Below are 14087 nucleotides of genomic sequence, written 5' to 3' on the forward strand. Positions count from 1 at the left end.
CAATATTCATCCCTGCGCCCCCCATCAGCCACACCAGAACCCAGCATGTTGTGTCACCCTGGAATTGATGGCATATCACTTCCAGCTACTATTTTCACCAATGTTGTGATCTAGTAAACTATAGTTTCACAACCTCCAACATTTCATAGATTAAATACTGGGAAATGTGGGGACAAGCAATACCAAAATGGGGCCTTGATGGCAAAAGTTGTGAATGAGGAAGCTAGAAGAAGTGGCAGCAGTTTAATTTTGCCTGGGTCTACAGGGAAGGGCAAGACTCCACCGCCTACTGCTGCTGTGTTTTGCACTTTGAGCTCTGTTTGCACTAATAAATAAAGGGAGAAAGTGGAAGGAGGGAAGAGAAATTAAGCCATTTTTAAGGTGCTCAATAGACCGCCCCACCGAAGGCGCCCATTTTTGCTCATGAGGGAGCCCTCAGCAACCAAACCACGTAGGCTCCCTCCACACCCAAAAGAACCTGCTAAAAGCAGGTTCTTTTTGATGTGCACGGCCACCGCCATGTGTGTCATTGGGGCACTGTCACGCATCGATGACGCAAGCGCTGAGACATGCGGGCACTGCACCGCACTTGCATCATCATGGTGGCCCCCATGTGGACGGGGCCAAGCCATGATGGTGCCGTCACCATGCGCTAGGGCTTGGGAGCGTGTGGATACTTCTTGCTCATGAGCCCTAATTTTGGCCCCAGACTGCCGCAGACCAGCGGTCTGTACCAGACCAAAGTCAGCTGAAAGAGTGGGGTGACAGAAGATTACTTGGGACTGTCTCTGCCAAATTGGGACAGTTGGAGGGTATGTACTTTGAAGAAAGGTGTCTAAGGGATAGCTGAAGCCAAACTGCTGTGTACATTCATATTTCTCATGCATTGGTGGTTTGCAGGTGAAAAACTCCCTGAGAAATGTAAGATTTTTTTCCAGCTGGGGTATGGTGACTCTCAGCAGGCGTCAGGGGCCAGAAAAGTGAGATTCAGGAGCTGCATCAATGGACTGCATTTTCCCCACCCTTTTTCTCCATATGAACCTGTTACACAAAAAAGGCAGAGCTTTGAAAATATATGTTTTTGAATGATTCCCAGAATCCCCTAGCCAGCATAGCTTGTAAGCTGTTGTTGTTTTAAGGGGAGTTGGTGGGAGAGAAAAAGAAAAGAGTTATAGATTTTGACATGAGCAGGGTGGCTTATTTCGTTTATATATAAATACTTATTTGGAAACTGCTATAATTGCATTTGCCATCAGCAATTTTTTTATAGAGAGGATTCTCCAAACATTTTATTGTCTGCTGTTTCCCCCTGAAAGCTTACCACACCTGTGTGGCTACCCGCAGACACATCCTGGGGCCTGTAACTATTCAGTATAATTAACTTATATGTATCATTACAATCTGGTGTAAAGCTCTCAATGCAGCAGTTCACTCCCTGCATTTCACTGCACAGTTGTTGGTGTAAGCTGGGGATAGTAGAGCATAAAATGAATGGCTGCATGAAAGAACCCTGCATACACAGATATGTGTGAGTTCATGTGCGTGTACCAGATTGCATCAGGAGAGAAGCATTTGAAAAGAAATACCTTCTCTTGAAATATCTGAGGAATTCTGACAAAGGTCAAATGAGGGTTCTGTCAACCTGGTGAAATTTCATAGCAGGGGTGGGGTTGGTGATGGCTGTGTCACATTTGTATCAGGGCTCAAATATTTGTTTTATATTTTTTAAATGTATTTAGCAAGCTTTGGGCTCACCACAGTAGGTTTCTGCTGCAGGATCCTTTGAAGCTGCTGTACTTCATTCCTGTTCCAGAATAGCAAAGGCCACTTGGCACCTGTGCACCTTTGAGCTGGGCTGCATCCACACTGCAGAAATAATCTGGTTTGGCACCACTTTAACTGCCAGGACTCAATGCTAGGGAATTCTGGAAAATGTAGTCTGTTCTAGCATGAGAGCACAAACTACATTTTGCAGAATTCCCTAGCATTGAGCCATGGCAGTTAAAGTGGTGCCAAACTGTATTATGTCTGCAGTGTGGATGCAGCCTTGGTGAACTTTTACTGCCTTTGCTGGCCTTCTGCCAGGTGCTCCTTTTGCTTAGGTACCTGGCTGAGGTAGCAGTAATTTGCCACTTCATTGCAACCCATTTTCTCTTCATTTCAACAGCCATCTCCCTTTGTGGATCTTAGAGCCCCTGTCTTTTATTGGCTACCTTCTGCTTTCACTTTTTAGAGATAGCAATCGGAGGGTATGATAATTATACAGATTAATAAATGGACCCTTGAGCATTATGAAGAATGATACACCCCAGACAGACCTCAGGAGTTTTGGTCCCCACTTCCGATTTTAGGGAGGTCTCGTTCACACTATGAAATAACCCGGTGTGGAAGCCGGGTTATTTCATAGGTGTTCACATTTCCCCTGACTGCAAAAACCATTTGACCTGGTGAATTTGACACTGGATCAACTAGCGAGGTTTGGATCTTTGGTAGTGGGAACTACCGATCCGGATCCGCACTGCTGGATCCTCCTCTCTCCCACTTCCTCCTCTTCCTCTCCCCTGTGCTGCTTCCTCCAGCATCCTTTCTCCTTCTTCCTCCTCTTCCTCCTCCTCTTCCTCACCCCCCTCATTGCCGCTGACACTGCCACATCCCTCCTCTTCCTCCTCTCCCTCCTTCCTCCTCTCTTCCCCTCACCACTGCCACCACTGGATCCTTCCTCCTCCATTGTGAATGGCAAGGAGTAATTCAATCAGGGTAAACATAGTGGGAACTATTAATGATCGATTCAGTGTGGCATCACCAAGGAGACCTGGATCTCCTCGATGAAAAAATGTGAGTGTGAATGAGGCTGGGAGGTTCAGCCTGTTTGTGAGAGAATGTGGTTATACTTTTCCAAGCAGAAAATGATGAGCCTCCTTTATGTTACCAGACAGCTTGCTGTTTTTCCAGTATGGAGTGATTATTGGAGTACTGGAGGGACCTCTGAAGGTTTGAGAGTGATGGAAGAAATTTCAGAAAACATCAACCAGGAATAAAAAAAAGAATTTAACATTAGTTAGGGTGCTTGCAAGTGCAAATGGGGTTATCGGGACTGCATGTATTCTCTCCACCTCTGATATAGTGGGAGTTAAGACTATAAGTATGTGCATGCTTAGCTGTTAGAAAGCACAATTGAATGTTGTGGAACACCCATTTGCCTTTCCTTGGCCAAAACACCCAAATGCCTCCCATATTTTGTATCACAAAGTGATCAAAGGCTGCAGTCCAAAGCATACTTCCTTAAAGAGCTGAAGACTGAATATACCTGTTCTCTTCTGCAATTGTTCTGAAATGTGGGGTGGAGAACAGTCTGCATTCTCTTGGGTGGCTGGTTGATACACCTGGCAAGTAGTCAAGTGGGTATGGTTTCTTTGGCCAGCAGGGAGCCTTCACAAAGAGTAATCAGGCATGTGCATGATCATGCAGAGGAGAATGCTAGGAGCAAAATGTATGGTTTAGAGGCTTGCTTTGACCCATGTCAGGGATGGGCAACTGTGGAAGATTAGAATTCAAAAATATGGCCATGTTAGTCTGTAGAATCAGTAGTAGAAAGATCTTGTAGCACCTTTGAGACTAACTCAAAGAAAGAAGTTGGCAGTATAAGCTTTCGCAATCTACTTCCTCAGATGCTTTTTGGTGGAAGATTAGGGGTATGCAGTAGCCCCCCCCCCAAGAAAAAAAAACGTGAAGAGCTACACCACCAACCACAACCTCCTGCAAAAAGAAACCATTTTTGTCCCCCAAATGCATCCACACAGCCTGTAGAAGGCATGAAGGCATTTTTGTCATGTTTGTAGGTCTCCCTACATCATTTTAGGTCCTGGAGAGACCTTTTTAAACAAAAGGAAATGAGCAGAAACCACTTACTACTTACAGTATTTCCTCTTTAAAAACAAACAAACCAATAACACTCTATCTTGCTCCTAAATGAGCCCTGAGAGGTACAAAATGGTGGAAATGCCCTACACCTCTCCTAGACAACCCAGCTCTATGCATACACATACTTGCTTCTTCCCTTGAAGCCACATAGTTCTCCCCATCTGCTCTTGCCATGATGTTGTTCACTCTACCCGCTCCTCTTATAATATTGATATCTCTGCTGCAGCTTTCTCCCCTTTCTCTTTGCACTGCCCAAGGTAAATGCAGTAAATAACAATAATGGCTTTGGCAGGGCCACTAGAACTTTGCCATCGATTTAAATGCAGCTATGCTTCAGTGTAAGACGATACCAGTCCACTGAGGGTCCAACAAGGAGTGTCATTTCTGGAACAGCAGGGGCCATTGGCAGGCTCACTTTGTTGACTGAAATGTGGCGGCCACACATACTTCAATCTGAAATTAAATTAGCCTATCATTGGCAGACACTCCACTCCCAGCAGTCAACTCAAAACACAGAAAAGAAAACTTGGTGGCAGTAAACTGGTGGCAGTCATGGCAACCAAGAGCTGGCCTGCTGGCAATAGCAGCAGTAAGCAAACACATGGCTCAATGTGTCTCATGGCAGAGGCAGCAAGATTCCCCAGCTATATTTCCTAGCCATTTAAATACTCTCCTACTGACCACTGAAATAACAGTCTCTTTTTAAAAGGAAGGTTTCAGGACTTGGAAAACAAGGACATGACCAGGTGTAAGTAGTCCTTCTGGCCCTATTAACTCTCTGCAGCCCATTCCACCCCCATCTCAAAACTAGCAGACGTAGTTAGCATTGCTTGTTGGTGATTTGGACTTCTTTCCTGTTTCTGAGGCTCCTGGTAGGTTGCAACTATTGTACAGAATATGAAGCATGGAAACAATTCTTTAAAATCAAATTTGATATCAGCTACTTGGTTAGCTAAGTATACTCAGCATAGGCCCCAAACAGATGGGCCAAAAATGCTGGTTTCAGGCCCATCCAGGGGTGTGGCATTCAGATGATGCACACCCCTGGATCGGACCAAAGCCATCCAGTGGCTGCCTAAGACAGTACAAAAAGAAGCACAAAAAACACTTCTTGCCAGTGATCCATTATGGACCATGTTGATGGTTGGCCTTGGGACTGCGTCATCTGGTCATCGCGGGCCCACACTGCTCAGGACATGCTGGAATGGCCAGAGACTGCTCCAAGCCACCCATCTACTTGAGGTCTGAGTAACCTATTAACACCTTAACACCCCACCTGCACCTGATGGAAATGTTATTCACCTCTGTTTTGATCAACAGCAAAATGGACCTCCTTTTCCCCCTCCAGCCAATGTCTGGTAAAGTAGGTTGGAGGAGAAGTTATGTCCATGGCAGTAGTATTATGATTGTGACAAAGAAGATTTATGTAACTGCTCCATATTCACAGTGATATCAATGATTGTGATACTATTGCCATGATCTTAACTCCCACCCCCAGTTTTCTTTACTAGGTATCAGCTGCCCAGGAAGAAGGAAGTCCAATCTGCTGGCAATTGCAGCTTGTTGAATAATGCTTCTGTCAGGTTTGGGGAGGTCAGGTCAGGAGAGGTTACTTAGATAAGTATTTGTTGTTGTTGTGTGCCTTCAAGTCTTTCTGACTTATGGTGACCCTAAGGTTATCGTGGGGTTTTCTTGGCAAACTCAAGATTTGTTCAGAGGAGATTTACCATTGCCTTCCCCTGAGGATGCTGAGAGCATGTGACTTGACCAAAGTCACCCAGTGGGTTTCATGGTTGGGCAGGGTTCCTTATCTGGAATGCTGAAATCTGATATACTCCAACATTCAAAACTGACCACATGGGTGACTGAGATGGTGACACTTTTGGTTTCTGATGGTTCAGTGTATATAAACTGTTTCATGCACAAAATTATTAAAAATATTATGTTTAAAATTGCCCTTGGGCTATGTGTATAAAGATATATATGAAGAATAAATTAATTCCATGTTAGAGTTGGGTCTCATCTGCAAGATATATCATTATGTATATGCAATTATTCCAAAATCTGAAAAAATTCAAAACCCAAAACACTTCTGAACCCAAGCATTTTGGATAAGGGAGATTCAACCTGTACTTAGCTAACTGACGCCCTGAATAGACCATTAATAAATGCCAGCATCGGGGCAGAATGATGTAATAAATTACAAATGCATAACAAAACTGAATGTATATGTTATCTTTGGTTCTGTACATTGACTTATTTCTACTTAATTTCAAATGCTTAACTATCTATATTCTATATTTTGGCAGGGCCTATAGCTTCTAACTCTGTGATGCGGAGCAAGCCCTTTCCCCTTTCCAATGAAAGACATATGAAATCGGTTGTTCTTGTTTTCACTCATTTTCCTTTGCTTAATATGCTAAAGGATACATGCACTGATACACAACATCTCTGGCAGTTATTGAAACCATAGTCCAAAGAAGAATACCACCCACCAAGATCATGGAGGAACAAAGATTTGTATCAAGCCAAGAAATACAACATAAGACACTCCCTATAAAGAAATCCTTACACACAGCTAAATTATTGGTTGCGTGAATTGCTAGGCAAAATTATTACACAATATTCAAATTCTAATTTGAACTCTTTGAAACTTACATACCCAAAAGATAAACTTCTGCCCCATGGCAGAAAAATACGAAAGCCTGTCCATTGCATTTGTATACCAATTCACTGAACTGAGGGTACCAAAAGAGACATTCCTCATGCCCCACATTTCTGATTTCCTTCCTGTTGGAGGTTCCAGACATTATCTAGGAATACAATAGAGCTTTCCTGTTTGGTCTGGTTTTTAAAGTGATGCCTGGCAATATTATTTTGTTATGATTTGGCGACAGTCTTACACTAATGTTTTAAAGATTATGTGGATTATCAGTTTCCTCCATTCCTCACATATATCAGGTATCAAGGGCTAGTCTAACATAACAACCAACCAAGTATTTTAGCTAGGAAATCCCATAACCTGACCCCACACATCTTTGTAGCATAGAGATAATACTACCAGTCTCTCTCAAAGTGTTGTTTTGAGGATTACTGTATGTGAAACATTTAGAAAACTTGACACATACTGCATGAATGTGATGTATTCAGAACAGGGAAAGCGTCTGCTCTCTTTGCTGTACCAATTGGCAATGAGTGAAACCTTCAGTATTCCCATTGTTCTCATGAATTGCCATTCCTCCTATTATTTCAGGCCCTATCATTATTTCTGAAGGCAACAGAGGAATAGATAACTTCATTTTGGTATCATGACCAGGCAGATAGCTTGTTTTTTAAATTCTCCTTTAAAGAGAGGGAGGGAGGGAGAGACAGAGAGAAGAGAGCTCAAATGCATGCATCCTTCCTCTTGTAATTAAAAACAAATGATCAAAAATATTCAGGGGATGGGAAGAAAATTAGCTTAATTGAATCTAATTCTCTTCTTGAAGCACTAACTGACTGGCTTCCTGCTAGCACCCTGGCATCCAACTGTTGCTAATCACTGATGCCCATTCAAAGTGCTTGTCAGTTTGGGACTGCACATGGTGCTGAGCTACTGCTCATCAGCATTCGTCTTTCAAAGTGTTGGTAAATTCACTGTTCTTACATTGCTAAGCTGATGTTCAACATCCGGATCTAGTCCAACACAAGAACCGCTACAAACCCTAAGCCCTTTCAGGTGTTGTAGAAATGTAAGGAAAAGGGGTGCAGTGGTGCCAATGCTCCATTATCATTTCCATCCTTCTCTACACATGGAGGAGCACATGTCTGAAGAAGGGAGCCTCCTGTTTTAGTAGAAAATCAGGCTTTCAGCTCACACAAAGAGCCTTCATGAGCAGCAGATACTCTTTGATTCAGATTGTTGTTCTCCATGTGTAAGAGGGTGACCAAAAAAGAAGACAAATAGGAGTTACGTAACAACTATCCCTTTCCTCACACATTTAATCTATAATCATATAACATAGGCAGTTACAGCTAATGTTTCTATGCATAACTTTAATGCACAGTTAAAGTTAATAATTGAACTTTAATCACACAATAGCTTATACTGTATATGCTTTCGTCTCTTTCCTAATCTGAAACAATTGTTAGAAATCCATCGGGTTTTGCTTTTGCTTTCTTTCAGGACACTATTAAAAAATGTGCAGTTTTCATTCTGGGAAACAAAAATCATGATTATTTGTAGGAAACTTTGGGGATAAGTCCTTGTCAAGTGAAACTCTCCCTGAAGAAGTGGCACTGCCGATTTGCTTAGTAAGGCTCTTCTGCTTGAGCTTCTGTGAGCTGGAAAAAAAAATTCTGTTGCATTTATTTAAAGAGGACCAGTTATGCTTGTAACCAAGGGAGCCTGGGTTTGTTGTTGCTGTTGTTTTATAAGTGCAGCTTGCAAGTCTGGAAAACATCAGCATATGTAATCACATCAGACACAGTTTAGCTGAGCTGAGTAAGGGCAGATGATGAAATGTTCCAATAGCAGTAGTTTCGTTTCAAATAGCTTGGCTCTGTGAGCCACAATAAAAAGAGGGGGAAGGTGGGTAGAAGAAATAATGTTTAAAATGAGAAGTTTTAGCTCATTGTGCTTCCTCTTCCAGTGGTTCTCTTCTCATGTGACATGTAATTTGCACGTCCCTTTCCTTCATGCTCTCACAAGAGATGTGCAAGACAGTTCCACTTGGGAGCCATCATATCTTCCCCTGAGCTGAGGAAAGACAGCAAGTTCTGCTTTGAACATGATGGAAAAGACAGGAAGTGCAAAAAACACCCCCACTAATGCCACATCTGAAACCATTCTGGAGAGGACCAGTTCTGAAAAATTATACTTCTTCTAGCCAAAAAGACAATGCTTAACATTCATGTTTTCTGAGCAAAGCACCAACTTTCTCTTCTGCAGCTAAGGATTAAAAACTTGTCTGTAATACTTCCATATACCCAGTGCAATCTCCAGCATTCTTCACCATTGGCTATGCTGGCAAGGTTTGCTGGAGGTTGAAGTCCAATGACATCTGGAGGACTATGTGATTCCCATCCGTTACAGTGTATGTGTGAATTATTATGGAAGCCAGAGACATTCTAGTGATATGATTTGCAGATAAGGTCCATTTGCTTCTGTTGTGGAAAGTGAAATGCCCAGTGAAATGTACAAATCCTACTAATTATTCTAACTTATTTTTGCCCATGCCCTTTGTACAGATGTTGTATCATTTGAGCACAATGGGCAACCTTGTATATGGTGACCCTTTGCTTGTGCTGAAAGCTGAATTTTATACATGATAGCAGGTGCATATTACCAGCTTGCCATATTCAAGGACAACGGATAGAGAGCAAGGCTCGTGATTTCCAAACACTATTCCCATGGCTACCATAATTCTGTTATAATGACCTGAATAGGATCAAGGTTTCATCTTCCTTCATCATGCCAGCTAATCATGCTAAAGCAAAACATGTAGCATTTCTGTATGGTGAACAGACATTATTGTCTGAAAGCAGGCATTCCTAAGAGGCTAACTAATCCCTCAGAGGCAATTAACCTTTCAAACTCCGTTAAAATTCATGTAGCATTTAATTTTTTTTCACAAGCCATACGGAAACCAGCATCCTTATCATAATACATCTTCCCTACCCCAGACTTAATTTTGATAATTGTTGACAAAAGCTCTTTGCAAATATAGCATTATTCATTATGCAGAAGAAATTGAATGTATAAACATTGTAATACTTGGAGTGAGTGAGCTGAAGTGGACAGGAATAGGACATTTTGAATCAGATGATTATGCAGTGCTTTACTCAAGAAATGAAAATCTAAGAAGAAATGGAGTGGCATTAATAGTGAGGAGAGATGTAGCAAATAGAGGAGATGCATTTGTTCTGCAAAAATAAGAACAGGAAAAGATTGTGGCAAGCTGTGAACTGCTAATATCAAAATTAAAGCTAAAACAATACTAAACCAATCCTCATGCCAAAATACAACTTAAAGAACATCCCCATAGAATTTAAACATAACATTCAAAATAGGTTTTCAGTATTCAGTCTAATTGAGTGATTGGCCAGAAAACTGCTGGACTAAGGCCAGAGATGTTGTCAGTGAGGAATGCAAAAAGACACTCTGCAGCCAAAAGGAAAGAGAAGTCTGAATGGATGACAGATAATAATCACTGCAGATAAATAGAAAATGACAACAAAAAGGAAGAACAAGAGACCTCTTCCACAAGATCTGAGAAATAAAAGGGATTTTTAAACCAAGAGTGGGAATACTCTACAAGCAGCAGGGAAACACATTAAATAACCAAGTGGAAATAAAAAGACAATGAAAACAAGGTACGGAAGAACTATATAAAAGATATGAAAGCATTACAAGTTCAGTCAATAAAGAAACATCTACAGTTTTAAAAAGTGAAGTGAAAGCTGTACTCAGGGCACATGAAAGAAATTAATTACTAGTAACAGATGGCTTACTAATAGAGCTATTTGAACCTACAGAGACAGAATATTCTCTAGTTCTAAGTAAAATCTGGCAACAAATATAGAAAACAAAACAATGGTCCTCAGACTGAAAAAGCTCAATATACATTCCAGTCCCCAAGAAAGGGGACACCAGGGATTGCAATAACCACAGAACCATTGCATTAATTTCCTATACAAGCTAAGTGATGCTCAAAATTCTACAACAAAGACTTTTATTATATAGAGAACAAGAAATGGCAGCTGTCCAAGTTAGGTTTAGGAAAGGAAGAGGCACTAGTGATCATATTCCGGGCATATGTTGGGTAATGGCATGCACGACAGAATTTCAAAGAAATAGCCTGTAATAGATTATAAAAAGCCTTTGTGTAGATCTTGAAAAATTATGAATTGTGTCTTAAAGAAATGGGTGTGCTTCCATGCCTTGTTGCATAACCTGAATTCAGGACAAGAGGCCACAATTAGAACAAATTGCAGCGAAACAGAATAGTTTCCAATTGACAAGGGAGTTAGGGAAGGCTACATTTTGTCACCCTGTCTAACTTTATGCTGAATGTATCATACACAAAGAAGGATTAGACTAGGAGAAAGAATACATGAAAACTGGAGGAAGGAAGATCAACAAATGTGGATATGTAGATGGCACCACACTGCTAGCATAAAATAGCAAAGACTTGGAACGACTACAGAAAAAAGTCAAGGAGTAAAGTGCAAAGGTTGCTTTACTGTGCACACACCTATGGCTTAAAATATAAGAGGAAAATCATAACAGATGACTATGCTCTGAAATATTTCTGGGAAGTCTAAGAGAAGAAATTATCATGGTGAGCCATTAAGTTTTTATACCATATTTAAAATATAATAGGTTTGGTGGCATTCAACATATTTATGATATTATAGTTTTATGATATTACTAGATAATAACAGGCTACTTAAAGAGGGAAACAGTTGATCTGAGTGTGAGACCTCGCCATCATTGCCACCTCGGCCTGCCTGTAATTTGAAACCAACTTTGGCTCAAGATCCTGGTTACTAATGGGGAAAAGAGGCTTGTCCTGGCAAAAGCAGACACAGCTGGATCCTTTGCAGACATTCTGTCATTCTGCTGAGGAAGGCCAGGCAGGCGAGACCTTTAGAGAGACATAAAAAGGAAGCCTTCTCAGCTTGGGTTCTTCCTGCAGTCTTCCAAGTTGGCTTACTTTTGTTTATCTAAATTACTCAGATAGGTAAGTATGAAAAATATTTCTCATATGGCTTCCTTCCCATCTCACGACTAAAGAAGGTAAACTCTTTATGTGGAGAAATTCTGAGTTGAGGCCAGTTTAAAAGAACTGAGTTGCAACCATCAGGGCTCTCCCAGACTACATGATTATAGAACTATGGTGCGTTACAGACTGCCCAGAAGTGGCAGTCTCGTGCCGCTGCTGGTTGCTGCGTCCGGGAACTGCAGCATCCAAACCATGGGGCTTCTTCTTCCGCCCCAAATGAGATGCCGCGAGGTGCTACTCGCGCACTCGCAGCGTCACATCCGGTGCACGACATGTGGATGCTATGCATACAGCACGTAAAGATGCCGCCGCCCGTGTGTATAGGGCGCCGCCATCTTTACACCCTCGTCATGTGCTAGGGGTGAGGCCGGTGTGGACGCTAGGTCCTCGGCCAACCCCTAGCACATGACAGGGGCGCCGGAAGAGCCCGTCTGTAACAGGCCTATGATTTCACTTATACTACCAAGGCAACATCCTATGGAATCCTAGGATCTATAGTCTGGTGTGACACTAGAGCTCTCTAGCTGAGAATTCTAAATACTCCTCCCTAAACTGCAAATCCCACAATTCCATAGGATGGAAACATGACCGTTAAAGTGTATTTATTGATTGATTCATTTCATTTATATCCCACCTTTCTCTCCAGAGGGATCCAAGTAGGCTCACAGATAAAACCTTTAAAATTATTATAAAATTCAAATAATTAAAATGTCTATATATAAAATCACATAAAATACACAATATAAAATATAATATAAAATCACATAAAATATACTCCTGTTAAAAACAGACTAAAAACCCACCCTATAGTCTTATTACTGCGTAGCATGAAAGGGCTCCTGGTCTCTATGCCCTCCCAAAGTTGTTGTTTTTCACTTTCTGTCTGGAACAAAATGACACAAAGAATGTGGGGCTGCCACCAAATACAAACTCAACTCCACAACTTCTATCTCATTACCTGGTAACATTTAGTGTGGGACCCTAGACTACAAAACTGTTGCATTTAAAAGGGTGGATCATACATTCACAATTTCTTTGCTTGAATTCACATGAAGAATACCCATTTCTGATCAATGCAGTCTTTATTCCTGCCACAACCAGCACTATTTTCTTTCCAGGATAAGTTTCACATATGTACCTAAAAGCATTAAAAACAAATGACTGGTGGAGGTGTGAATCCTTGATAGAAGCGCATAATGAAAGCAGAAGGAACCTTTGGGGAAGATTGTCTGGTGGAGAAAGGCAGGGTGAAACATTAGGAGGTGAATATCCCCCAACTGTCTCAATACATCAGGGATAGTCAAACTTAATCCTCTATCATCCCACTTTTTCAGCTACTCTTTCCTCATCCCACTTTTTCCCTTTGCCCTTGGCTTATTTCAGTTGAAGCAGAGTGTTTTAAAAATACAAAAATAGTTTTCACTCAATTAACTTAGCAAGGGAGAGAGGGTCAGAATCTTGCCCTTCCCAGTAGACTTAGGCAAAAGCAAAGTGCTGTGGCCTCTCCTATTTTGTTTGCTCTTCCTCATTAATAATATTTACCATCTTGACCACACTCTGATGCTGCTTGGCCATATGTGGCCTGGCCTTCATCTGTGAAATGTTGAAGGGTATGGAAGTACAGTGAAGGTGTGGGACTATAAAATATGCATTGAAACAATGCAAGGATATGTTTCAAAAGTCTTGAGGAGGAAAAAAAAGCTCAGTCAGTCTAATGACTAAGATCTCAAGAGAGAGTTTTATGCATCTTTTACTCTATGGAACTTTGGAAAAGGGAGGATTTCTCACGCATCAATTCAAATCCTCCACGTTAATCCCCAAATATATGAAAATCTCACCACAAATATTTAACTCCACAATGTCTTTCTTCCCTTCTTCCTTTTTAAAATAGAAGATACAAAGCAATCTTCTAGAAAAATTGAAAGCTCTAGATGTTATTGAGGAAAAGAATGCTTCCCTGCAAGAAGAAATATTTTCATTGAGGAATGCTCTTCAATATGTTAAAAGGTAGGTGCATTGCCTAAAGACTATGATACTATATGCAACATTTTGTGGTGTATTTCTCAGTCTTCTTGGTTGCCCTTGTACTGATAGCATACCAATAATGTGAACAAGCCTTAAACAACAGAAACAAAGCTGGAAACTTCCATATAAGGTGTAAGAAAGGGAGAGGACAAAAGAAAGGGAGAACTTCAGTGGTCACAGGCCAGCAGAACTGATAACCCATTGGTATATGGGCCTCCCAAGTGCTTGGCTGTTTCCACACTCTGAAGCAGACAAGTGAACTAGAAGCTTCAGCAGACTTTTGATGATTCCAGATCTTGAACTTGATTTGGACTTGAACAAGATACACTGAGTCCTCCCTTGATAGGGGTTGCCAAACTGAAAACTGGAGCGAGT

The 14087-nt window shown here is 41.4% G+C and overlaps 1 protein-coding gene across 1 annotated transcript in view; it reads left to right on the forward strand.

Moving 5' to 3' along the window:
• The window catches only part of LMNTD1 (lamin tail domain containing 1), a 178843-nt gene that overhangs the window by 113236 nt on the left and 51520 nt on the right, over positions 1-14087 (forward strand). The window contains exon 4 of the mRNA XM_042469631.1: positions 13579-13694. Coding sequence (XP_042325565.1) covers positions 13579-13694 — 116 coding nt within the window. The remainder of the gene's footprint in view (positions 1-13578; positions 13695-14087) is intronic.

Source organism: Sceloporus undulatus, chromosome 5 (genome assembly GCF_019175285.1).
Source record: "Sceloporus undulatus isolate JIND9_A2432 ecotype Alabama chromosome 5, SceUnd_v1.1, whole genome shotgun sequence".
Taxonomy (NCBI): Eukaryota; Metazoa; Chordata; class Lepidosauria; order Squamata; family Phrynosomatidae; genus Sceloporus; species Sceloporus undulatus.